Source organism: Salvelinus namaycush, chromosome 35, assembly GCF_016432855.1.
Source record: "Salvelinus namaycush isolate Seneca chromosome 35, SaNama_1.0, whole genome shotgun sequence".
Classification (NCBI taxonomy): Eukaryota; Metazoa; Chordata; class Actinopteri; order Salmoniformes; family Salmonidae; genus Salvelinus; species Salvelinus namaycush.
The window spans coordinates 23,179,220-23,206,574 of NC_052341.1; the positions used below are offsets into that span (position 1 = coordinate 23,179,220).

At 42.6% G+C, this 27,355-nt stretch overlaps 1 protein-coding gene and 1 long non-coding RNA gene across 3 annotated transcripts; one reads left to right on the top strand and one right to left on the bottom strand.

The window, feature by feature from the left end:
• Positions 1-1,887: 1,887 nt before the first annotated feature.
• LOC120029950 (WD repeat domain phosphoinositide-interacting protein 3) lies at positions 1,888-13,251 on the bottom strand. 2 transcript variants are annotated; one of them, XM_038975260.1, is made up of 11 exons: positions 13,010-13,251; positions 10,466-10,540; positions 10,202-10,231; positions 9,503-9,604; positions 9,201-9,288; positions 7,536-7,630; positions 6,963-7,153; positions 6,736-6,821; positions 4,942-5,043; positions 4,478-4,599; positions 1,888-2,602 (listed from the first exon to the last, which is right to left on the bottom strand). In XM_038975260.1, the coding sequence occupies exons 1-11, from the start codon at positions 13,074-13,076 to the stop codon at positions 2,496-2,498; spliced, it is 1,065 nt and encodes a 354-aa protein (XP_038831188.1). In that variant the 5' UTR covers positions 13,077-13,251; the 3' UTR covers positions 1,888-2,495. The 2 variants fall into 2 exon arrangements, with proteins under 2 accessions (XP_038831188.1, XP_038831189.1); XM_038975261.1 differs by lacking the exon at positions 10,202-10,231.
• On the top strand, positions 12,947-17,289 carry LOC120029951. Its single transcript, XR_005473611.1, has 3 exons — positions 12,947-13,841; positions 16,795-16,973; positions 17,075-17,289. It is a non-coding gene; the product is annotated as an uncharacterized LOC120029951 (long non-coding RNA).
• Positions 17,290-27,355: the final 10,066 nt, after the last annotated feature.

Below are 27,355 nucleotides of genomic sequence, written 5' to 3' on the forward strand. Positions count from 1 at the left end.
TTCGGCTTATAGGTACTAATTAGGAGTTGTAACTAATTCACCTCATCCTCATGTAGAGACTCGTACTGTAAAGAATATTGCACATACATACACACACACACAGCAACATGAAAATGGCAGGAAGAGTGAAACAATAACACTTGTTAATCAGAAAATGTCTTCTATTCTGTACAGTCTATGCAGTAAGTTACATATGTTCAGTCTGGCGTATTCATTGTGTTTATAAAGTGAGTAAAAGCTAAACCTAGCTCTACCAGGGTGGTGTTTCACCAAGAGGTTACTGAGGTTACCCAGATAACCACCGGAAATACTCTGAAAAGCCTTTTAATATCAAGTTCATATAAAAATAGGAACTTTTAAACTGACTAAATTCTTCAACTGTATGAAGATTGAAATAAATATTTATTTCAAACTTTTCTTACCAACTCAATGGCCTTACCTTGTGAAACCCCACCCATGCAATTTGTATATATACACACAGTGCATTTGAAAAGTATTCAGACCCCTTGACTTTTTCCACATTTTGTTACATTACAGCTTTATTCCAAAATAGATTAAATCATTCCCCCTCAATCTACACACATTTTGCAAATGTATTAAAAATAAAACAAAATATCACATTTACATAAGTGTTCAGACCCTTTACTCAGTACTTTGTTAGCAGAGATTACAGCCTCAAGTCTTCTTGGATATGATGCTACAAGCTTGGCACACCTGTATTTGGGGAGTTTCTCCCATTCTTCTCTGCAGATCCTCTCAAGCTCTGTCAGGTTGGATGGGGAGCGTCGCTGCACAGCTATTTTCAGGTCTCTCCAGAGATGTTCGATCAGGTTCAAGTCCGGGCTCTGGCTGGGCCACTCAAAGATATTCAAAGACTTGTCCCGAAGCCAATTCTGCATTGTCTTGGCTGTGTGCTTAGGGTCGTTGTCCTGTTGGAAGGTGAACCTTCTCCCCAGTCTGTCTTGAGCGCTCTGGAGCAAGTTTTCATCAAGGATCTCTCTGTACTTTGCTCCGTTCATCTTTCCTTCGATCCTGACTAGTCTCCCTGTCCCTGAAAAACATCCCCACAGCATGATGCTGCCACCACCATGCTTCACCATTGGGATGGTGCCTGGTTTTATCCAGATGTGACACTTGCCATTCAGACCAAAGAGTTCAATCTTGGTTTCATCAGACCAGAAAATCTTGTGCCTTTAGGCAAACTCCAAGCGGGCTGTCATGTGCCTTTTACTGAAGAGTGGCTTCCGTCTGGCCACTCTACCATAAAGACCTGATTGGTGGAGTGCTGCAGAGATGGTTGTCTTCTGGAAGGTTTTCCCATCTCCACAGAGGAGCTCTGTCAGAGTGACCATCAGGTTCTTGGTCACCTCCCTGACCAAGGCCCTTTTCACCCGATTGCTCAGTCTGTCCGGGCGACCAGCTCTAGGAAGAGTCTTGGTGGTTCCAAACTTCTTCCATTTAAGAATGATGGAGGCCACTGTGTTCTTGGGACCTTCAATGCAGCAGAAATGTGTTGGTACTCTTCCTCAGATCTGTGCCTCGACACAATCCTGTCTCAGAGCTCTACAAACAATTCCATCGACCTCATGGCTTGATTTTTGCTGACATGCACCCTCAACTGTGGGACAATATATAAAACAGGTGTGTGCCTTTCCAAATCATGTCCAATCATTTGAATTTACCACAGGTGGACTCCAATAAAGTTGTAGAAACAGCTCAAGGATGATCAATGGAACCAGCATGCACCTGAGCTTGATTGAGTCTCATAGCAAAGGGTCTGAATACTTATGTAAATAAGGTATTTCTAAAAACCTGTTTTCACTTTGTCATTATGGGGTATTGTGTGTAGATTATAATATGGGGAAAAATTACTTAATACATTTTAGAATAAGGCTGTAACGTAACAAAATATAGAAAAAGTGAAGGGGTCTGAAAACTTTCTGAATGCACTCTGTATATATGTGAGTATATACACACACTCCACTCTCGATTCAGCTCAGAGGCACTCCCTATAGTTAGATTAGGTGGTGTTAGTTGACAAGATCTGTTTTCTATGCATCTACCTATTAGAATCAACGCTATACACCTTTAAAAAATAACCGCCTGATCGTACATTTCACGGAAGACATCTTTAAAAAGAAAGTCTCCCTCTTTCGTCCTCGGACTAGCAGGACAAGGAGGCCCAGGTGACATCCGTTAGAGTGTTCTCGTCCCCCTGTCTTTCTGTAGTTGTACAGGGAGTCTTTAAGTAGGTTGTCAGAGGGCACTCAGTCCTGATTTCTCTCGGTCCATCTTTCATTCCTCTGTTGTTTCCGAGATGGTGTCTCTCTCACCTTCCCTCTGACGCTCCTCCATGTAGAGTCCATCAGCACTGGGTGAGCAGAGACATCATCTCCTCCTCCTTCTGTCCATCCCCCTCGTCCTCCTGCTCCAGAAAATAAACCCATCCGCCATGTACACGTCTGTCCGTTTGCAGGAGGTGGTAGGGTGAAAGGTCAGATCTTCTCGTCTGTCATCTCCAGGAACTGTGCGTAGACGTCTCGGGAACACTCCCCCTTCTGATTGAACAGGAACTTGTAGTAGCTGCCATCAGCACAAATGGCTGAGGAGAGAGAGAGGTCACAATAAGAGACCAAAATAAACTTTTTTTTATAGAAAAGTATCCATAAATTTAACACAATTTCCCGCTCAGTTTAAAATGAGTCAATGGTGTCAACAATAAAACAATCAAATAAGTGGTGTCAAGTCAACAATAATATACACTACCAGTCAAAAGTTTGGACACACCTACTCATTCAAGGGCTTTTCTTTATTTTGACTAATTTTCTACATTGTAGAATAATAGTGAAGACGTCAAAACTATGAAATAACACATAACTCATGTTGTAACTCATGTTGTAACCAAAAAAAGTGTAAAAACAAAAAGATATATTTTCGATAATTCAAAATAGCCACCCTTTGCCTTGACAGCTTTGCACAGTCTTGGCATTCTCTCAACCAGCTTCACCTGGAATGCTTTTCCAACAGTCTTGAAGGAGTTTCCACATTTGCGGAGCAATTGTTGGCTGCTTTTCCTTCACTCTGCGATCCAACTCATCCCAAACCATCTCAATTGGGTTGAGGTTGGGTGATTGTGGAGGCCAGGTCATCTGATGCAGCACTCCATCACTCTCCTTCTTGGTCAAATAGCCCTTACACAGCCTGAAGGTGTGTTGGGTCATTGTCCTGTCGAAAATCAGTTGAAAGTCCAACTAAGTGCAAACCAGATGGGATGGCGTATCGCTGCAGAATGCTGTGGTAGCCATGCTGGTTAAGTGTGCCTTGAATTCTAAATAAATCACTGACAGTGTCACCAGCAAAGTACTCCCACACCTCCTCCTCCATACTTCATGGTGGGAACCACACATGCAGAGATCATCTGTTCACCTACTCTGCATCTCACAAAAGACACGGCGGTTGGAATCAAAAATCAAAAATTTGAACTCAACGGACCAAAGGACAGATTTCCACTGGTCTAATGTCCATTGCTCGTGTTTCTTGGCCCAAGCAAGTCTCTTCTTCTTATTGGTGTCCTTTAGTAGTGGTTTCTTTGCAGCAATATGACCATGAAGGCCTGATTCACACAGTCTCCTCTGAACAGTTGATGTTGAGATGTGTCTGTTACTTGAACTCTGAAGCATTTACTTGGGCTGCAATCTGAGGTGCAGGTAACTCTAATGAACTTATCCTCTGCAGCAAAGGTAACTCTGGGTCTTCCTTTCCTGTGGCGGTCCTCATGAGAGCCAGTTTCATCATAGCTCTTGATGGTTTTTGCAACTGTACTTGAAGAAACTTTCAAAGTTCTTGACATTTTCTGGATTGACTGACCTTCATGTCTTTTCTCTTTGCTTATTTGAGCTGTTCTTGCCATAATATGGACTTGGTCTTTTACCAAATAGGGCCATCATCTGTATACCACCACACTCTTGTCACAACAGAACTGATTGTCTGAAACGCATTAAGAAATTCCACAAATCAACGCACACCTGTTAATTAAAATGCATTCCAGGTGACTGCCTCATGAAGCTGGTTGAGAGAATGCAAAGAGTGTGCAAAATTGTCAAGGCAAAGGGTGGCTACTTTGAAGAATCTCAAATGTAAAAAATATTTTGATTTGTTTAACACTTTTTTGGGGGTACTACATGATTCCATATATGTTATTTCATAGTTTTGATGTCTTCACTACTATTCTACAATGTAGAAAATAGTCAAAATCAAGCAAAACCCTGGAATGAGTAGGTGTGTCCAAACTTTTGACTGGTACTGTATGTGTCAATATGGAAGAAATGTCACTCTGAATCTGTCTATAAACACTTGGCAGGAAGTAGCTGGAGTATGTATAGCTCATGACTGCACTGGGCTCTGTTCCAGAGGTCTGCCAACACAAACAAGTACTCGGAGAGAGATACTACCTCGCATACACACACACATTACTCACCTATGACAGAGTTGGGTTCTGTTCCGAAGGCACACACACACGGCGAGTTTGATGGAACCTGGAACTTGGAGAAGCTCCACTTGGAGCTGAAGTACTTAGGAAGGAAACTGGCCGAGGCTAAGCTAAGAATAAAAGGAAACAACAGATGATTCAGGGATGGGTTTGGAATTACAGGAAGCACTGGTAAGGATTCGAGAATGGGTTTGGAATGGTGGCTGGTTTAAAGATTAACATTGAAAAACAATGTGCTCACTGAAGACATTCCTCCAAACAGGGTGTATATCCTAGAACAGTCAATAAGACAGCTCTCTCAAAAAGAGCTTCATCACCACTGCCACTCATCTCTGACCACATGTGCAACAAGGCACGACATACACTTTTGATCAATGTTGCAGAATTTGGACTTCGGTTAAGAGATCAAGTTGACAGTGCCGAGAAAGGTTAAATGTTTGTCTCAGACCGACCTGGACTGTTTGTTTCTCTTGGGGTCCTCTGCAGCGAATATGTGGACTGTACCGTGGTCACTAGACACACAGATGAGGGACGCATCCTGGTTGAAATTGATGCTGGGGAGGGGAAATAAGTTACCAAACAGGACTATCACAGCAACCTACTTACTTAATGTAGTTATCGTACCTAGCAACCTTAAAACAGGTACACTAACTGTCAGTCACTCTGGATCAGAGCGTCTGCTAAATGACTAAAATGTAAACATTAAGCCGGGTGTACACTACACGATTTTGGCTACGATTTAGCTGTCCCAGACAAGTTTGAGATCGGGGAGACAAAATCGCCATGTCGTTGCCTACTCGGGGCACGCGACCGTCATCGATGCTTGTTTAATGTGAGCGGGTCAAAGACGCAATCTGAAGGCTACCGACCTCGTCTCTGAACAGTTTCAGACGTCCTTATATTTTCAGACATGTCGTAATCAAATTTTACACGTGATTAGCAGATGTTATTGCGGGTGTAGCGAATTGCTTGTGCTTCTAGCTCCGACAGTGCAGTAATATCTCAAAAATGACACAACATATACCCAATACACACAACTCTAAGTAGGAATGAATTAAGACTATATACATATGGATGAGCAATGTCAGAGCGGAACGGACTAAGATATAGTAGAATAGTATAGAAAACAGTATATACATATGAGATGAGTAATGCCAGATATGTAAACATTATTAAGTGACTAAGATACCGTAGAATAGTATATAATACAGTATATACATATGAGATGAGTAATGCCAGATATGTAAACATTATTAAGTGACTAAGATACCGTAGAATAGTATATAATACAGTATATACATATGAGATGAGTAATGCCAGATATGTAAACATTATTAAAGTGACTAGTGTTCCATTCCTTAAAGTGGCCAGTGATTTCTAGTCTATGCCTATAAGCAGCAGCCTCTGTGTTAGTGATCGCTGTTTAACAGTCTGATGGCCTTGAGATAGAAGCTGTTTTTCAGTCTCTCGGTCCCAGCTTTGATGCACTTGTACTGACCTCGCCTTCTGGATGATAGCGGGGTGAACAGGCAGTGGCTTGGGTGGTTGTTGTCCTTGATGATCTTTTTGGCCTTCCTGTGACATCAGGTGCTGTAGGTGTCCTGGAGGGCGGGTAGTTTGCCCCCGGTGATGCGTTGGGCGGTGGGCAGATGTTTGATTTTATCTACACAAAATCTCCATTGCTCTTGTAGTGTGAGATGTGCAACAACGCGTTTTGAGAGCGGTATTCAGCAACAGCCAATGAGAGCTCACCAGAGAAGTAGCCAGTGAGATGATGACGTTGTTTTGCATCACCCAGAATGTGTACGTACTCTCAAGCAGAGCGATGACTACTACTAGTATACATTTGTACTCGCCTTTACTAAAAGCCAAAGTGTCAAATCGTTACAGCTCTGAAGTTCACAAGCAATGTTATTCAATTCAAAGTGTTAGCTCGATATTTCAACTCTGTATGGCAAGCGTGAATGTCTGACTGAACGTTTTTGAGGCTGCTTTGAGCCACAGTTCGTAGCTACGTTAAATCTAACCACATCATTGTTTTCGCGAGACAGCGCGGGAGCGAGAAACCTCAAGACCAAGCCACATGGTTTAGTGTGCCCACCACTATGTTGGCAACACAAAAAAACGAAAGGAAAGACGGTTGTTTAATGTCAGGATTTAGAAAGTCGTGTAGCGTCCACCCGGCTTTAGAGCATTTCTCACATCTAACTCCAGATGAAGAAAAGACCCAGGTTGGTTGTTCTCACCAGTAGATGTTAGCAGCCTGTGACCCTCGCCTCAACTCCTGAATCAGGTGGCCTGCCATGGTGTCAAATATTCTGATCAGGGTCCCCTGGAGAGAAATAAACAAAGGCACCGAGACACAGCGTTGGGAGTTGGTCACCCCTAATCTACAAGCAACAAGGACAACCAATGCTAGATCTAAAAAGCTTAAGGCACTGTCTAAGCCCAGGAGTAGTGTTAAAAGGGTTACTTTCTCGGAGGCAGTGGCTATCCTGGTTCCCTGCAGGTTGAGGGCGATGCAGCACAGCGCCCCCTCGTGGGCGGGGATGTCCACTGGAGGCTTCTCTGTGTTGGCAAGGTCTACGATCTGCACGTGCCCAGAGTGGGTCCCCGGGAACGCCAGCAGAGAGTTGTTACTATTGGGACAGAGCACACACAGACCTGGGGGAGGAGGGAGAGAAGTTATGGATACAGTCATGGAGAGAGAAAGAGAGAGACAGAGAGAGCAAGAGAGAGAGAGAGAGGAAAGAAAAGAGGAGAGCAAGAGAGAGAGAGAGCGAATGTGTCGATGGCTACACATTACAACCATGTAACACTCTTGTGAGGGTTGTGTGTTTACATCAATTATGAGTGTGTCCAATCTATTTAGCGGAGAGAAAGGGAGAGAGAGAGAGAAGCTAGGACACATTACAACCATTTAACATTCTTGTGAAAATGGTTTGTTTACTTAAATGATGGGTGTGTCTAATGCATCTAGCAGGCTGGATAGGAATCTGAGAGCTGCAGTAGACAGTAGTTGGACTGTCTGTGTAGTAGTACTGACCTTTGGGGTTATAGCAGGTCTCAAACACATGCAGCTGATGAGGGTTGTGGGTGAACGTGAACACTTTGATCATAGAGTCCAGGACCACCACGATCCTGAGGACATCAGAGAGATGCAGACATTAGGCTCAAGACTGAGAAAAGGGAGAGATCTGGCCCACTAACATACAGCAAACTAATGGGGAAACATTGGTAAGAAAACATTTCACTACTCCTGACACCAACATATTACCTTCTGACATTCCCTTTAATGTTACCTAAAAGGTGAACATCTTAACATTCATTACTGTTCAAACAATTCCTGAGTAGTCCGATAATTCAGCCATCTCAATGCACCAAGGAGCTATAATGTATACCATTACTGGATTATGACATAGTAACTGGTTGGAAACGATACAGTACTATGCAATTACTGCCAGTCTAACAGGTTCTGTGCCTAACATGCTGACCACACCGCTCACGTTAAGTGCGCGAGCGTTGCAAACTCGTACCATCTCCACCCTCTCTGTGATGTAACTTAAGCTAAATATCATATGATATCCTATTCCCTATCAGTTGTAGAAAAAGTACCCAATTGTCATACTTCAGTAAAAGTAAGGATGAACCAGACTTGTGGTCTACAATTTTTCTTCTGAGGTCTTGGCTGATTTCTTTTGATTTTCCCATTATGTCAATCAAAGAGGCACTGAGTTTGAAGGTAGGCCTTGAAATACATCCACAGGTACACCTCCAATTGACTCAAATTATGTCAATTAGGCTATCAGAAGCTTCTAAAGCCATGACATCATTTTCCGGAATTTTCCAAGCTGTTTAAAGGCACAGTCAACTTAGTGTATCTAAACTTCTGACCCACTGGAATTGTGATACAGTGAATTATAAGTGTAATAATCTGTTTGTAAACAATTGTTGGAAAAATTACTTGTGACATGTACAAAGTAGATGTCCTAACCGACTTGCCAAAACTATAGTTTGTTAAAACAAGAAATTTGTGGAGTGGTTGAAAAACTAGTTTTAATGACTCCAACCTAAGTGTATGTAAACTTCGACTTCAACTGTAAGTATCAAAAGTAAATGTAATCGCTGAAATATACTTTATTAAAAGTAAAAGTATAAATAATTTCACATTCCTTATATTGTGTTTAGTGAGTCTGCCAGATCAGAGGCAGTAGGGATGACCAGGGATGTTCTCTTGATAAATGTGTGAATTAGACTATTTCCTGTCCTGCTAAGCATTCAAAATGTAAGTAGTACTTTTGGGTGTCAGGGAAAATGTAAGGAGTAAAAAGTACATTATTTTCCTTAGGAATGTAGTGGAGTAAAAGTAGGCAAAAATATAAATAGTAAAGTAGATACCCCAAAAAACTACATAAGTAGTACTTTAAAGTATTTTTACTTAAGTACTTTACACCACTGTTCCCTATACCGTGCATTACAATACTTCCAACCAGATTGCTGTGTCATTGTGTCAAAATTCTCCTGAAGGAGCAGCCATTGATGATGAAATCAATCCCGGCAGTGTGAAACACAAAGATTGCATTCCTGGTTGGTCGTAAATGCTTCAAGAGGGAGTTAAAGTGGTACTAACTTCTTACTTAATTTGTACTGGCACGCAACACTGCTGATAGAGACACATTAAGGGAAGAAAAAGGGTGGGAAGTGTTCGTACCTGTCCCTTCGAAGCTTCACTGCTTTGACTTCAGTGGAGAACTCAATTTCTATAACCGTCTTTTTCTTCAGGTCATCCCAGATCATCACTAGAGGAAAGCATCAGACCAACATGACATGATGACGTTTGTCTCTAGTGCCAGACCAATGAAAGGAAATAACTAGATAAGGTCACTGTGATGGAAAAGTCTATCACTAGGAGATCATTTTGGGGGTTCCAAAATATATTATTTCTAATGCTCATATTACATATGTGACGGAAAGTTCAACACAAGAACCACACACACACAGTAAACGCCATACCTTTGTTAGGTGGGTATTTTGGCTTTTTCCCTCCTCCAACCAGCGCTAGGTAGTTACACCTGAACAGCATCTCCACATGCCCGACCCCGCCCTCCATGAACTCTGGAAGACACATACAATCACCTCATTGGCCATTAAGCTGTCAATCTGGTGGGTGGCGAGTAAACTGAGCCAATGAGAATCAAGGGTGTCGCCTCAAAAACCACCACAATTATCCAAACCATTATTCCAATAAGATCTATAAATGTTACTAGAAAGATCCGTCCCTGATAAGAATTTAAATAGTTTTAATATCTCAAAGTTTTACTAAATAGCAAACAACTCCTCACTCCATCTGCATATTAAAGCAAACCTTTCCAGCATGCATGATGCATCACTGTAATAAAAATGACTGTAGTCCTGGTGTTATTTAGACCCATATCAACAAAAGCCTGCACATCCTGCAGCAACCCTCCAGAACCAGGTTAGGCCATCCCTGGCCTATACTATAGGCTAATCCTTTCCCTACAGTACTAAAGACAGTGAGTAATTTCCTATTGTGACTTTGGACAGGTCATGTGAGGAGTCACATGTGCAGGGCTCAGTGGCGGAATGATTAACTTCCTCATATAGCCCTCCTCATCCAACCCGAGCATCAACCCAGCCATAGACAGACAGATCCATCTCATCTCACACACAGCAGGAGCAGGAAGGAAGTACCTTGGCTCTCGCTGTCACAATGCTGTGTCCCTGTGTGCAGCAGAATGGCCTCGATTTACTGCAAGCAATGCTAGTGACCCATTGAGTTTATTTACATATCAACAAAATGGCTACACAATAACTTTTGATTAACAGTAAACCGTGGAAAAAAGCACATTATGATGAATCATGATTATCAAAAAGGATATGTTTGATACACTTCTAATTATGATGTTATGTTTCATATTTGCTGTACAGTCATTATTTTTTTAAACATATATTTACCTTGTTTTTCTTTCTCTTTGAGTGGATCTGTGTTGTACACTCTAAACCCATTCTCCATTCCGCAAGCAAAGCATCCTGAAAGGAGGAGACAGACAGACAATACCAGTGGTTAAAACCCTGATCAAAGCTAGGTCCAAATTCACAGTGAATGAATAACCACAATATTTATCCATCTTCAAAGACATCATGATTATGAGGGAGATAAACTAAGGACAGTCTATGCTTCCAGTCAGGTTCTCTCTTTCCTATCAGATTTGGAGCATGTCCTACTACTCCAGTAACCTGAAGTTGCCTGCGAGGAATGCGCACACAGTGAACATTGAGCAGTGTTTGAATATTAGCTAACGGTCATTGCTTTGTTTGGAGGGAGACCCATTCATTCCCTGCTCAGTGAAGATAAGCTGACTAGGGCCACCCACCCACTCCTACACCCGACCCACACACACTGGTACCAAGCTTGTACCTGTCACATGTCTGTCTGCCTAGACTGTTATGAAATTGTACTATCTGATTCTGCATCTAAATCCCCCCCCAAAAAATTTAAATTATTTATATGTTATGAGTTTAAAAAGGAAGGTATGTGGTGCACTTGACCAAGTTTGATGTGTAAAACATAATTAGTCTTTCCCCTGCCAAGTCTAGGGCTACACTCACTAACTAAACAATGGATCATCATACTCACAGCTTGAGCTAGCTTTTGATGTACAGTAATCTATTTAGTAGTATCTTAGCAGTTGTCAAACTAAAGTTCTAACCACAGATAAAGGGGGCAGGTCTAGATTTGTTATAACCATGATTTGTTCCATATAACGTTAAATATGTAGCTAAATTAGCTAGCTAGCTAACCATAGAGATAAAAATTATAAAATGTTACAACCCTGCAAGGATATAGCTACTGTAACTGTAAATGAATATATGTTTATTTGACGTTAGCCACAACATTAGCGCTATCTTGTGGAACAGTAGAACCCCCCACAGCTGTATTTCCGGCTAGCTAACGTTTCGTTGTTAGCTGATGCTAGCGTATTATTAAAATCTAAACGTGAGAGCCCAACATATCCATGATATTTAGCTCTTAATATGATTAAAGATCAGAGTTACATGTAATACCATTTAGTTTGCTCAAATGATAATCCAATCACTTGTATTTCACAACAACTGAATACTGCTAACGTTAGCTAGACATAACTAACTAGCAAACTAGCTTAGGCTAGGTGTAATGCTGCGTTCATAACCAAGTGGGAAGGTGGTATTTACCACACACGACTGACACCCCAAATTGAACGCCCCTCCTACTGGTAATTACTAGTGGGAAACTCGTCTATCATCCCTGAGCTCCACATGCTGACCTTACCTAGTCAGGAAATTACATTGAGAACAGAATTTTTGGCAGGTTAAATAAAACATTATTTATAAAAAGCAATATATTAATACGTTTTTTGAACATATAATAAGTTTACAAGCATGACAGCTGTACTTTTAGTTTATGGTTGACACAGATTGTTGGCCATTAGCAAATCTGAGTTTATTAACGAGTCAATGCACGTGAATGCATCCAACAGAGGGTTATCCAAGAAGCAGGTTTGAGGAGCTGGCGAGGTAACTTTGGTCAACTGAGTTCAACTCGGGATAGCCGGCCATACGAAAGTGGATCACCTTTTAGCCAGGTAAACAAACCTGCTCCAGGGCAGGCTAACTCATTGCTAACTCCACTTACCCTGAATGAAATGATTGAGCTGTGAGTTGAGGAGCAATTAAATCAGATTCCCTCCCTCTTGCAAAGATTGCATCATCATTAAATATAGTTTTTGCCTTGGCAGCAACTAATGGGGATCATAATAAATACAAAGATGGCACCAGCGATAAGTAATAAAATGAAGACAGTGCTTCTAAATGTCTATTTCACACCATAGCCTCCTGAACTTGCAAGATAACTTTTATTTCATTTGTATTTAGGCACAAATGAAAATGTGGCACTGACTCACCCAATAATTGATATTTTAGCATTGTCTCAATGAAGAGTTCGGCATTCGACTAGCCATGTGCGACATGTACAGGCAGTTACAAGCCTGCTAGAGTTAGCGGCAGGCGGAGATGCAATATCCACCGTCGTAGTATGGATGAATCCTGAGCTGGAATGTGAAGCTAACTGAAATTAGTTAGCTTTAGGAAACTCTGAATGGCGCATATTAGTGCTAGAGGCATCACTACAGACCCTGGTTCGATTCCAGGATGTATCACAACCGGCCGTGATTCAGAGTCCCATAGGGCGGCGCACAATTGGCCCAGTGTCGTTAGGATTTGGCCGGGGTAGGGCGTCATTGTAAATAATAATTTGTTCTTAACTGACTTGCCTAGTTAAATAAAGGTAAAAAAATGTTTAAAGTAGATCTAGCTTGCTTTACGACGTCACAACTGGTAATAACCACCTTCCCACTTGGTTATGAATGCAGCATTACAGCCCAGCCTCAAAACGTCGTTAGCATGGCATCGACGACAGAACTGGCAACCAAAGAAGATTTCGATGAAGAAACAATTTCTCACCGTGATCCTGGTTGAATCCCGCGTACAGTAGTCCGTTCCCATGTGCGTTTGATGGTAGTAGATTCATTATTTCGATCAGATGATCACAGTCGTACGTTAGACAATTTTTCACAGAATGCTAGCTAGCTACCATTTCTCCTGTGCCAGACAGCCAGTTAGGAAAAACAACACAGCTCTTGGTTCATCCAGGACGCTCAAAAGAGCACCGAGTAATCGAGTGTGAGTTTCATCAAAGATGGTGGATAAATAAAGATAGTTCAATCAGGCCGTTTACCGTTGTCTGCTTAAGGGGATGGCACTCCCATAGACACCAATGCGATAGCAGTCAGCTTTCAGAGGTTCTCAAAGTTGGGAGAGGTCCGTGGAGGTACTGCAGGGGGTCCGCGGCCATATCTCAAAATATGTTTTACATGTAATTTTTTTATTAATAATACTAACAACAGATTAAACTACTTTTGGCCAAGGGATCCATGGAATAAGTTTAACGTGTGTAATAGAGACCCACAGTGTAGGTGTCATAATTCCCATAAAATCTAGCGGTCAAACAGGAAAATGGTTTCAATCGTTTTTCCAACATTCATTTTTCCCATAGGGGATTTTAGAAACACTTAAAATAAGGGCAGTGTTTTGTGTAGGCTTACCCTGGCGTGACGTTTTGATAACTGAGCAAATTTCTCTTGGGCAAGGTAACTTTTATCAATATATTTGCCTGTAATTACCCACAAAAATGAAATGCTAATGTGGCTATCATACAGAAAGAAAGTACTACACACTCAAAGCCCAAGGTGGGAAAATCTTCCACACAGAGGCTTTGCTGGAGCTGTGGGATATGGTAAGCCCTGTTTGCTAGCTGCTAACAAGCTATTTTGGTTAGGTTAAAGATCTGTGGTTAACTAGATGCTTTTAAAAATTGTCTAGATATCCCCCGACTAGTTACGTGTACAACACACGTTACTATCCTTACAAGTAAAAAGAAAATCAGCATAGGCTAGCATAATGGCCTTTTTAATTTTGACAAGTCCTTTGTGAGTTAGCCAGCTAGTTAATGTTAGTTCACGGTTTGTGTAGTCATGATGTCAAATCAAATAAAGTTTTTGTCTAATGCACCGAATACAACAGGTGTAAACCTTACAGTGAAATGCTTACTTACAGGCTCTAACCAATAGTGCAAAAAAGGTATTAGGTGAACAATAGGTAAGTAAAGAAATGAAAAGACAGTGAAAAACAGTAGCGAGGCTATATACAGTAGCGAGGCTATAAAAGTAGCGAGGCTACATACAGACACCGGTTAGTCAGGCTGATTGAGGTAGTATGTAGATATGGTTAAAGTGACTATGCATATATGATGAACAGAGAGTAGCAGTAGCGTAAAGAGGTGGTGGTGGGTGGCGGGACTCAATGCAGATAGCCCGGTTAGCCAATGTGCGGGAGCACTGGTTGGTCGGGCCAATTGAGGTCATATGTACATGAATGTATAGTTAAAGTGACTATGCATATATGATAAACAGAGTAGCAGCAGTGTAAAAGAGGGGTTGGGGGGGCACACAATGTAAATAGTCCGGGTAGCTATTTGATTACCTGTTCAGGAGTCTTATGGCTTGGGGGTTAAAACTGTTGAGAAGCCTTTTTGTCCTAGACTTGGCACTCTGGTACCGCTTGCCAGGATATAGCTAACGTGGTGTTGTTGGACTTCCCTGACAGGCGGCGACATGCTAGCGAATGTGCCTAACGTTAGTGATTAGCGCTAACTAGCTAATGTTAAATATTCACTAGCTATCATGTGGGGTCTGGGGAAAAGTCTGACCACACGAACAGTGAGCTAAGGTTAACTAGCTGGCTAGCTAGCTCACAAAGGACTTGTGGGCTCAATATTTTGACATAGAAAACAAATGGTTTTGTTCCACGAGTGCATCTGTTGTGCATGACTAATCAAATGACCTGTGAAGTCAGTTATACATGTCAGCAGGGATGGATTAAGCTAGCCCGAGTCCAGTACTTTTCACACTGGGCTAGTAGACAATCTGCCAAACTAGACTGACATAGCAGTGACATTTTCACATGCCACAGATTTAGGACTTGAATGTTACCCTGGCTAGTAGAAATCTTGGTCTGCTGGACAGTGCCCAAAATGTTATGTTCCATCCCTGCATGTCAGTCCCTTTCATACAACCTCCCTTATCACTGTTGGTCCTCCTCAGTGACCTCACGGCTGAGGGTTTTAACTTTCCTCTTGAGAATCAGAATCAGAAATACAGTAGTATACAGTACCAGTCAAACGTTTGAACACACCTACTCATTCAAGGGTTTTTCTTTATTTTTACTATTTTCTAAATTGCTTAATAATAGTGAAGACATCAAAACTATGAAATAGCAATATGGAATCGTGTAGTAATCAAAAAAGTGTTAAACATATTTTAGATTAGTCAAAGTAGCCACCCTTTGACTTGATGACAGCTTTGCACACTCTTGGCATTCTCTCAACTAGCTTCATGAGGTAGTCACCTGGAATGCATTTCAAATAACAGGTGTGCCTTGTTAAAAGTTAATTTGTGGAATTTCATTCCTTCTTAATGTTTTTGAGCCAATCAGTTGTTGTGACAAGGTAGGGGTGGTATACAGAAGATAGCCCTATATGGTAAAAGACCAAGTCCATATTATGGTGCGAAGAGAAATGACAGTCCATCATTACTTTAAGACATGAAGATCAGTCAATCCAGAAAATTTCAAGAACTTAGAAAGTTTCTTCAAGTGCAGTCGCAAAAACCATCAAGCACTATGATAAAACTGGCTCTCATGAGGACCGCCAAAGGAAAGGAAGACCCAGGGTTACCTTTGCTGCAGAAGATAACATTTCATTAGAGTTACAAGCCTCAGAAATTGCAGCTCAAAATAAATGCTTCACAGAGTTCAGGTAACAGACACATCTCAACATCAACTGTTCAGAGGAGACTGATGGTCCTCATTGTTGAATTGCTGCAAAGAAACCACTACTAAAGGACAGCAATAGAAGAAGAAGAGACTTGCTTGGGCCAAGAAACACGAGCAACGGTCATTAGACCGGTGGAAATCTATCCTTTGGTCTGATGAGTCCAAATGTTAGATTTTTGGTTCCAACCGCTGTGTGTTTTGTGAGACGCAGAGTAGGTGAACGGATGATCTTTGCATGTGTGGTTCCCACTGTGAAGAATGGAGGAGGAGGTGTGATGGTATGGGGGTGCTTTGCTGGTGACACTGTCTGTGATTTATTTAGAATTCAAGGCACACTTAACCAGCATGGCTACCACAGCATTCTGCAGCGATACGCCATCCCATCTGGTTTGCGCTTATTTGGACTATCATTTGCTTTTCATCAGGAAAATGACCCAACACACCTCCAGGCTGTGTAAGGGCTATTTGACCAAGGAGAGTGATTGCTGCATCAGATGACATGGCCTCCACAGTCACCCAACCTCAACCCAAATGAGATGGTTTGGGATGAGTTGGACCACAGAGTGAAGGAAAAACAGCAAAAAAGTGCTCAGCATATGTGGGAACTCCTTCAAGACTGTTGGAAAAGCATTTTAGGTGAAGCTGGTTGAGAGAATGCCAAGAGTGTGCAAAGCTGTCATAAAGGCAAAGGGTGGCTACTTTGAATCATCTCAAATACAAAATATATTTTGATTTAACACTTTTTTGGTCACTACAAGTCTGTGGGTTATTGTATTTTAATATACTGTACATGTTACCATTTTAGGAATCAACTTAGCTAGCTAGTAAAATTAATTTTTCTTTTTTTTTTCTTTCAGATGGGCGGACCGTGTCTGCAGCTGCCATTTTCCGGTGGGAAAGAGAAATGGCCATGTATTTACTAGGAAAGGATCCACCATGGCAGAAGAGGAAAAGCCACACTGTTGAATGGGGAACAAGAACAAACAATGAGGCATGAGGATTGGGTGTTGAGGGACCACTTGCCACATTGTCCAATGTGTGCTTATGTTATGATAATCAATGTGTTTTCTGTCCAGATAAAGATGATGATACAGCATTGAAAAAGACCTACCACTGACCAAATGTTTTGTTTATCAGTCCAACAGGAGTGCATCCCTCAGACCATCCAGTGCATAGACATCTTAGGCCAGTGTGATCCGAGCGTCCGGTTGTAGAGACTACAGCACATTGACCCTGTGGACGGACAAGCCAATAACTCATCAAATATGATACAATATTGTGTAAAACATTGAATTTGTAGATGCATCTAGGGCTGTGGCGGTCACAGTAATTTACTGTTAATTAACATAAACACATTTAGCATCTCCTGGCTACACAAGCCACTGATGCAGACCTTTGGAACATCTACATTTTAAAAAGTCTAATAAATCCATGTAATATAGCCTACACCTTCACAATAAATCCATGATTTATATTAGACAGGTCTAAAGAAGCATGATATTAGCATCGAACAGCCCCCGTGATATGCAACTTTTCAGGGAAGCTAGAAACCAATATACACAGGCAGTTAGAAAAGCCAAGGCTAGCTTTTTCAAGCAGAAATTTGCTTCCTGCAACACAAACTCAAAAAAGTTCTGGGACACTGTAAAGTCCATGGAGAATAAGAACACCTCCTCCCAGCTGCCCACTGCGCTGAGGACAGGAAACACTGTCACCACCGATAAATCCACTATAATTGAGAATTTCAATAAGCATTTTTCTACGGCTGGCTATGCTTTCCACCTGGCTACCCCTACCCCGGTCAACAGCACTGCACCCCCCACAGCAACTCGCCCAAGCCTTCCCCATTTCTCCTTCTCCCAAATCCAGTCAGCTGATGTTCTGAAAGAGCTGCAAAATCTGGACCCCTACAAATCAGCCGGGCTAGACAATCTGGACCCTTTATTTCTAAAATGATCTGCCGAAATTGTTGCAACCGCTATTACTAGCCTGTTCAACCTCTCTTTCGTGTCGTCTGAGATTCCCAAAGATTGGAAAGCAGCTGCGGTCATCCCCCTCTTCAAAGGGGGGGACACTCTTGACCCAAACTGCTACAGACCTATATCCATCCTACCCTGCCTTTCTAAGGTCTTCGAAAGCCAAGTCAACAAACAGATTACCGATCATTTCGAATCCCACCATACCTTCTCCGCTATGCAATCTGGTTTCAGAGCTGGTCATGGGTGCACCTCAGCCACGCTCAAGGTCCTAAACGATATCTTAACCGCCATCGATAAGAAACAATACTGTGCAGCTGTATTCATTGACCTGGCCAAGGCTTTCGACTCTGTCAATCACCACATCCTCATCGGCAGACTCGATAGCCTTGGTTTTTCAAATGATTGCCTCGCCTGGTTCACCAACTACTTCTCTGATAGTTCTGGTGGTCCCGTGTGGCTCAGTTGGTAGAGCATGGCGCTTGCAACGCCAGGGTTGTGGGTTCAATTCCCACGGGGGGACCAGGATGAATATGTATGAACTTTCCAATTTGTAAGTCGCTCTGGATAAGAGCGTCTGCTAAATGACTTAAATGTAAATGTTCAGTGTGTCAAATCGGAGGGCCTGTTGTCCGGGCCTCTGGCAGTCTCTATGGGGGTGCCACAGGGTTCAATTCTTGGACCGACTCTCTTCTCTGTATACATCAATGATGATCAATGGCCCTTGCTTCTTACCCGTCGCCAAACCCACTGGCTCCAGGTCATCTACAAGACCCTGCTACGTAAAGTCCCCCCTTATCTCAGCTCACTGGTCACCATAGCAGCACCCACCTGTAGCACGCGCTCCAGCAGGTATATCTCTCTGGTCACCCCCAAAACCAATTCTTCCTTTGGCCGACGCTCGTTCCAGTTCTCTGCTGCCAATGACTGGAATGAACTACAAAAATCTCTGAAAATGGAAACACTTATCTCCCTCACTAGCTTTAAGCACCAGCTGTCAGAGCAGCTCACAGATTACTGCACCTGTACATAGCCCATCTATAATTTAGCCCAAACAACTACCTCTCCCCCTACTGTATTTATTTATTTATTTTGCACCCCATTATTTCTATCTCTACTTTGCACATTCTTCCACTGCAAATCTACCATTCCAGTGTTTTACTTGCTATATTGTATTTACTTCGCCACCATGGCCTTTTTTTTGCCTTTACCTCCCTTATCTCACCTCATTTGCTCACATTGTATATAGACTTATTTTTCTACTGTATTATTGACGGTATGTTAGTTTTACTCCATGTGTAACTCTGTGTTGTTGTATGTGTTGAACTGCTTTGCTTTATCTTGGCCAGGTCGCAATTGTAAATGAGAACGTGTTCTCAACTTGCCTACCTGGTTAAATAAAGGTGAAATAAAAAAATATGAAGAAAATGTAGTCTATTTCAGAAGAACATAGTAGCATACTCTGAGTTGTTAGGTCCTTATCTGGCTATGCCAAATGGCTGTGGGCTACACTAGAATTAGAATTCTGTCGCATTATTTAATAGTATGAAGAATACAATTGAACAAAGCTGAAAGGATATTTTCTCCAAACGATTTGAGGGAGTGCGCACTTACGGCTATTCTGTGTTGAGTGGTTAACAAAGAAATAGGCATTCCTATTTTTACTTAATTTAGAATCATTAATATAACTTTAGTAGCTCTACAAACATTGGGCTGTATGTTTAGATGTTTAATACATTGTAAGGCTGCATGATGTGACTCTAATGATGATTTGAAAAAAGTCACTTGAAAGGCATGAGCTCCGCTTAGTTTTTTTGCGCAGGCTGTACACACTACAGCAGTCACTCGTTCACAGTTTGACAAGCACTTGATAATGCCTAGAATTTCACAGCGGCAGCCCCTTTGTGTGGCCGAAATGCACCCTAAAAAAATCTATGCCTTTTACGGCCAGTGGCCGTTGTGTCCTTCTCCCTGAGTGCTGAGCACTCTGAATCACTGCTCACTCACATCCCTCTCCACCATGTGATCGTGTCTTTCTCACAGGCTACAAGTGAAGACAGACACATCGGGGACGCAACTGCGCGCTACCATTGGCTTCCCTGAAAATAGGTACTGACCAGAGAAGCGATATGAGTCTGTCAGAGGTCAACACACTGGATTGGGACGGTGATGGAGGTTTTGGTGGTCCACACAATGAAGAAGGTGTCCCTTCCAGTGATTAGGAGCTGACCTGGTGCCAGTAAGGATGGTCTTCACAGAGGCAGTAATACCCTCCCTCCTTGATATAGAAATCCTTTGACTTCACTGCCTATTCAATGGCAAGGACCCTTGCAGCATAGGGACACTTGACTTCCACCACTGCTGTGGTGCCAACCAGACCATCTGTTGAGACACCCAGGATCCCAGACCCAGTGACCCAAAGCCCTGACTCCTGTACATCCATCCCTGTAGCCATTTGAATGCCTTGATGCCCTCCTCTTCGTTATCTGTGCCCCACTTTACAGACAACACCCCATTCATTGACTGATCTGAGGACCCTTTTTAGCAGCGAGGGAGAAATGAGCTTGGCCCTAACCATTGCTCCATAATTGCTGGCAGTCAACCTCCCTCTCCTAATGTTGTGCCAGTTGGGGTTGGTGCGCTGTCCAACTGTTGCCTACCCTATAGCCTCCTGCTGCTCCATCCACAGCGCCATGCCAGACAATTGCCCTTGTTTTTTAATAATGTCCGCTACAGACAGGGATGACAGGGAGGGTAGTGGTTGTTCTGGCTCAGGTTCAAGGAGTCATGCCAATCCACTGAACCTTCCCCAGAGACAGTTCCTTAACCACTCCTCTGGGCTCTTCGGCTGGGTACAGGTCCTCCACTGAGTGTACCTGGTTGGGCACGGCTTGCTTCCTCCACCGTACTGCTGATATTGTGAACCGCCAAAATAGGCAGCGTGGCTACACTTATGAGCTCCATGGAGGCATTCGCATGTGTTAGAGAGAATCCCCTGGTCACCTATAGAGACCTGCTAAAAGGAAGGATGTTAAATGCCACATGCCTTTCCATACATGACTTTGAAAATTTGATGTAAGAAATGTTCTATATAAATCAAGTTTGATTTGATTGATGACATTAAAGCTGTAGAATATTTAATAAACTTTTTCACGAGGAAAGGTGCGTTTTCCATAAACTTTTAATTGATAACTTGACATATCAATAATATAGTGGGAAGGATCCTATAAATCAAGAATCAATTCCTGATTCTACCTGGATTATGTTGGAGAGGCTTCCATTAAAGAACAACCTCTGTGTTCTGTTAGACAGGTAACTCTTTATCCACAATTTAGCAGGGGGTGTAAAGCCATAACGCATAAGTTTTTCCAGCAACAGACTATGATTGATAATGTCAGAAGTCGGACTGAAGTCTAACAAAACAGCCCCCATAATCTTTTTATCATCAATTTCTCTCAGCCAATCATCAGTCATTTCTGGAAGTGCTGTGCTTGTTGAATGTCCTTCCCTATAAGTGTGCTGAAAGTCTGTTTACTGTACTGGGTTGGTAACAGGCTGATTGGTTGGCTATTTTTGCCAGTAAAGGGGGCTTTACTATTCTTAGGTAGAGGAATGACTTTTGCTTCCCTCCAAGCCTGGGGGCACACATTCTGGTAGGCTTAAATTGAAGATATGACAAATAGGAGCGGCAATATCGTCCGCTATTATCCTCAGTAATTATCCATCCAAGTTGTCAGACCCTGGTGGCTTGTCATTGTTTTCACCTCTTCCACACTCACTTTACGGAATTTAAAATGACAATACTTGTCTTTCATAATCTGGTCAGACATACTTGGATGTGCAGTGTAAGCATTTGTTGCCGGCATGTCATGCCTAAGTTTGCTAATCTTACCAATGAACAAAATCATTTAAGTAGTTGGCAATATCAGTTGGTTTTGTGATGAATGAGCCATCTGATTCAATGAATGATGGAGCTGAGTTTGCCTTTTTTCCCAGAATTTCATTTAAGGTGCTCCAAAGCTTTTTACCATCATTCTTTATTTCATTTATCTTTGTTTCATAGTGTAGTTCTTCTTTTTGTTGTGTTCAGTTTAGTCACATGATTTGTCAATTTGCAATAAGTTTGCCAATCGGTTGTGCAGCCAGACTTATTTGTCATTCTTTTTGCCTCATCCCTCTCAACCATACACTTTTTCAATTCCTAATCAATCCACAGGGAAATAAGTTTTTACAGCCATTTTGTTAATGGGTGAATGCTTATTAGCAACTGGAATAAGTAATTTCATAAATGTGACAAGTGCAGTGTCTGTTTGCTCATTACACACCACGGACCAATAGATATTATTTACATCAATAACATAGGAATCACCACAAAACTTATTTTATGTCCTCTTATACACTATATTAGGCCCAGCCTTTGGAACTTTGGTTTTCCTTGATATGGCTACTATATTGTGATCACTACATCCTGTAACGGCTTTCCTCCTCCTCTTCATCCGAAGAGGAGGAGCAGGGATTCGACCAAAACGCAGCGTTGTGAAATGACATGGTTTTAATGAACAAGACGAAAAAAACACGAAACGAAATACACTTGAATGATTAACAAAATAACAAAACGGAGTAGACAGACCTGGACATGGAACTTACATAAATACACGAAGAACTCACGAACAGGAACAGACTACATAAACCGAGACAGTCCCGTGTGGCGCGACAAACACTGACACAGGAGACAACCACCCACAAACAAACAGTGTGAAAACACCTACCTTAATATGACTCTCAATTAGAGGAAATGAAAACCACCTGCCTCTAATTGAGAGCCATACCAGGCAACCCATTAAACCAACATAGAAACAGAAAACATAGACTGCCCACCCAAACTCACGCCCTGACCGTCAAACACATACAAAAACAACAGAAAACAGGTCAGGAACGTGACACATCCGATGGATCTGGATACTGCTTTCAAGCTAATTTCTGCAGCATTAGTAAAGATGTGATCAATACATGTTGATCATTTCATTCCTGGGCTGTTTGTAACAACCCTGGTAGGTTGACTGATAACCTGAACCAGGTTGCAGGCACTGGTTACAGTTTGAAGCTTTTTCTTGAGTGGGCAGCTTGATGAAAGCCAGTCAATATTTAAATCACCCAGAATATACACCTCTCTGTTGATATCACATTCATTATCAAACATTTCACACATGTTATCCAGATACTTACTGTTAGCACTTGGTGGTCTATAGCAGCTCTCCTTCTCTCTTTCTTTCTCTCTCTCGGAGGACCTGAGCCCTAGGACCATACGTCAGGACTACCGGGCATGATGACTCCTTGCTGTCCCCAGTCCACCTGGCCTTGCTGCTATTCCAGTTTCAACTGTTCTGCCTGCGGTTATGGAACCCCTACCTGTCCCAGACCTGCTGTTTTCAACTCTTAATGATCGGCTATGAAAAGCCAACTGACATTTATTCCTGATTATTATTTGACCATGCTTGTCACTTATGAACATTTTGAACATCTTGACCATGTTCTGTTATAATCTCCACCCGGCACAGCCAGAAGAGGATTGGCCACCCCTCATAGCCTGGTTCCTCTCTAGGTTTCTTCTGAGGTTTTGGCCTTTCTAGGGAGTTTTTCCTAGCCACCGTGCTTCTACACCTGCATTGCTTGCTGTTTGGGGTTTTAGGCTGGGTTTCTGTACAGCACTTCGAGATATTAGCTGATGTACGAAGGGCTATATAAAATAAACTTGCTTTGATTTGATTTGAATGGGCTTTAGGTGAGGCAGATGAACCTGTAGCCATATTACTTCAACAGTATTTAACATGAGATCCTCTCTAATCTTTACAGGAATATTGATGGGGTCAACTTGGGGTCATGATAGGGGCTGCACCAAATGTTTGACGTATTATAATGATTGATTATGCTTATGTTGTATTAATAGAAGGGGAAGGGCTATAAGACCCCTCCCCCACTACATTTATAGATGTAAGACTTGTTCCACAGTCTTTTCTAGTCTCTGCCTCTTATAAGAAACGGTCTGAGAGATGTGTGAGTTATTGAAGTCAAAACAGGGGATCTGTGAGAAAGCGCCTTTATATTTTCTGTAAATGTTATAACCTTGTAACGTTGCTGTGCGGTAGCAGAGAGAATGACTTGGGTGGCTTAAGTCTTAGACAATTTTTCAGTCCTTCCACTGACACTTCCTGGTATAGAGATCCTGGAGTGCAGGGAGTTCGGCCCCAGTGATGCACTGGGCCGTACGCACTACCGTCGGTAGCGCCTTGCGGTCGGATGCCGAGCAGTTGGAACAAGGCCAGTGCCAGGCCCGGGCAGTGAGCTCACTCTCAATCCTAGTCTGACCTGATTCACCTAACTGAGAGAAAGCCTAATTAGATTCTTGAAAACGATACTGTCTGACTCACCTACTAACCATGTAGATTGGACAACACAAACACTTGACTTGCTACGTGTGGAAATAAAAAAGTATGGTTACTGTCAAAATTATTAATAAAACAAATGTAAACAATTTAGACATAGGTGTGAGATGAAAAGCGCATTAGCTTGTATTGCATTATTCATTTGGAGGTAAGCTTATCATCACGATCAATAAGAGAATATTGATTATTTTGAGCTTTAAACGCGCTTGCCGCCAAATGACGATCTATTCGGTTGCAAATAGCTAGTTCGCTAGCTAGCTGTTGCCAGTGACTGACAGGTGGCGATTCAATTCTATTCTGGCGTTTGCGGGTTTTCTGATCTTTTAACTTCATTAGATTCAACAACAAACCGACCAAGAGGGAAATAACGTTTTAATATTACACTGGACAGGGTAATGGGGAGCTGCACAAAACAACAAACCTAGCCTGAACTGCCTAGCCATAAATCACGGTCCAGCAGGAGGTATCTCCCCAGAGAGATAAACACCAGAGAGAGAAAATGGGTCCCTCCCCACTAATTATTGCCCCCAAAACTAGGTGCAGCCCCCCTTCTATTACCATGACAACCGCATAAACAATGAAAGTGACTGGTTTTACCAGGTTGGGGCAGGGTCTTCCCACCCTACCTCCTGAGGGTCACTACAGTATTAAGACATTTTTCCAAAAAAAGAGGAATGCTAGCCGCAACCCGAGTGTATGACAGACATAACTGCATTATTATTAGTATCCACCAGAGACAGACTTTGAGCTTCATTAGATTACATTTAGCTAACCATGTAGGTTGCTACACAACATGGCCAAAAGTATGTGGACACCCATTCAAATGAGTGGATTTGGCTATTTAAACCACACCTGTTACTGACAGGTGTATAAAATTGATCACAAAGCCATGCTATCGCCATAGACAAACAGACCACTGGGCCACTCGAGATCTGTTGCTCTGTTGATCTGTTGCTCTGTTGCAGCCGGCCACGACCGGGAGACCCATGGGGTGGCACACAATTGGCCCAGCGGTGTCCGGGGTAGGCCGTCAGGGATGTTCTTGTCCCATCGCGCTCTAGCAACTCCTGTGGCGGGCCAGGCGCAATGCGCGCTGACACGGTCGCCAGGTGTACGGTGTTTCCTCCAACACTGGTTTCTGGGTTAAGCGGGCATTGTGTCAAGAAGCAGTGCAGCTCGGCTGGGTTGTGTTTCGGAGGACACATGGCTCTCGACCTTCACCTCTCCCGAGTCCGTACGGGAGTTGCAGTGATGGGACAAGACTGTAACTGCCAACTGGATACCACGAAATTGTGGAGAAATAGGGGTAAAAAAATATATAATAATAATAATAACTAATAATAATAAATAGCCTTAGCTCAGTGACTTTCAATGTGGCACCATCATGGGATGCCACCTTTCCAACAAGTCAGTTCTTCAGATTTCTGCCCTGCTAGAGCTGCCTCGGTCAAAGAGATCTTCCTGGTAAGTGCTGTTATTGTGAAGTGAAAATGAGTAGGAGCAACAACGGCTCAGCCGCGAAGTGGTAGGCCATATAAGCCCACAGAACAGGACCGCCAAGTTTTTAAAAATGTATTTGTATTTCACCTTTATTTAACCAGGTAGGCCAGTTGAGAACAAGTTCTCATTTACAACTGCGACCTGGCCAAGATACGGCAAAGCAGTGCAACAAAAACAACAACACAGAGTTACACATAAACAAACATACAGTCAATAACACAATAGAAAAATCTATGTACAGTGTGGCAAATGTAGAAGAGTAGGGCAATGAAGGTAAGGCAATAAATAGGCTATAGAGGTGAAATAATTACAATTTAGCATTAACACTCCAGTGATAGATGTGCAGATGATGATGTGCAAGTAGAGATACTGGGGTGCAAAAGAGCAAGAGGATAAATAAAAATATGGGGATGAGGTAGTTGGGTGTGCCATTTACAGATTGGCTGTGTACAGGTACAGTGATCGGTAAGCTGCTCTGACAGCTGATGCTTAAAGTTAGAGAGGGAGATATAAGACTCCAGCTTCAGTGATTTTTGCAATTCGTTCCAGTCATTGGCAGCAGAGAACTGGAAGGAAAGGCGGCCAAAGGAAGTGTTGGCTTTGGGGATGACGAGTGAAATAAACCTGCTGGAGCGCGTGTTGGTATGGTGACCAGTGAGCTGAGATAAGACGGGGCTTTACCTAGCAAAGACTTATAGATGACCTGGAGCCAGTGGGTTTGGCGACGAATATGTAGTGAGGGCCAGCCAACGAGAGCATGCAGGTTGCAGTGGTGGGTAGTATATGGGGCTTTGGTAACAAAACGGATGGAACTGTGATAGACTACATCCAGTTTGCTGAGTAGAGTTTTGGAGGCTATTTTGTAAATGACATCGCCGAAGTCAAGGATCGGTAGGATAGTCAGTTTTACGAGGGTATGTTTGGCAGCATGAAGGAGGATTTGTTGCGAAATAGGAGGCCGATTCTAGATTAATTTTAGATTGGAAATCAAATCAAATCAAATGTATTTATATAGCGCTTCTTACATCAGCTGATATCTCAAAGTGCTGTACAGAAACCCAGCCTAAAACCCCAAACAGCAAGCAATGCAGGTGTAGAAGCACGGTGGCTAGGAAAAACTCCCTAGAAAGGCCAAAACCTAGGAAGAAACCTAGAGAGGAACCAGGCTATGAGGGGTGGCCAGTCCTCTTCTGTCTGTGCCGGGTGGAGATTATAACAGAACATGGCCAAGATGTTCAAATGTTCATAAATGACCAGCATGGTCAAATAATAATAATCACAGTAGTTGTCGAGGGAGCAACAAGTCAGCACCTCAGGAGTAAATGTCAGTTGGCTTTTCATAGCCGATCATTAAGAGTATCTCTACCGCTCCTGCTGTCTCTAGAGAGTTGAAAACAGCAGGTCTGGGACAGGTAGCACGTCCGGTGAACAGGTCAGGGTTCCATAGCCGCAGGCAGAACAGTTGAAACTGGAGCAGCAGCACGGCCAGGTGGACTGGG

What these genes read in the sequence shown, in the direction of transcription:
- LOC120029950 (XM_038975260.1), bottom strand. Translation starts at nt 13,076, where the DNA reads ATGAATCTACTACCATCAAACGCACATGGGAACGGACTACTGTACGCG. An exon ending in GTGAAGCTTCGAAGGGACAG is followed by an intron (nt 7,631 to 9,200) that starts GTACGAACACTT and finishes TGATGTCCTCAG; the next exon opens with GATCGTGGTGGTCCTGGACT. An exon ending in AGAACCCAACTCTGTCATAG is followed by an intron (nt 2,603 to 4,477) that starts GTGAGTAATGTG and finishes CTCTCTCCTCAG; the next exon opens with CCATTTGTGCTGATGGCAGC.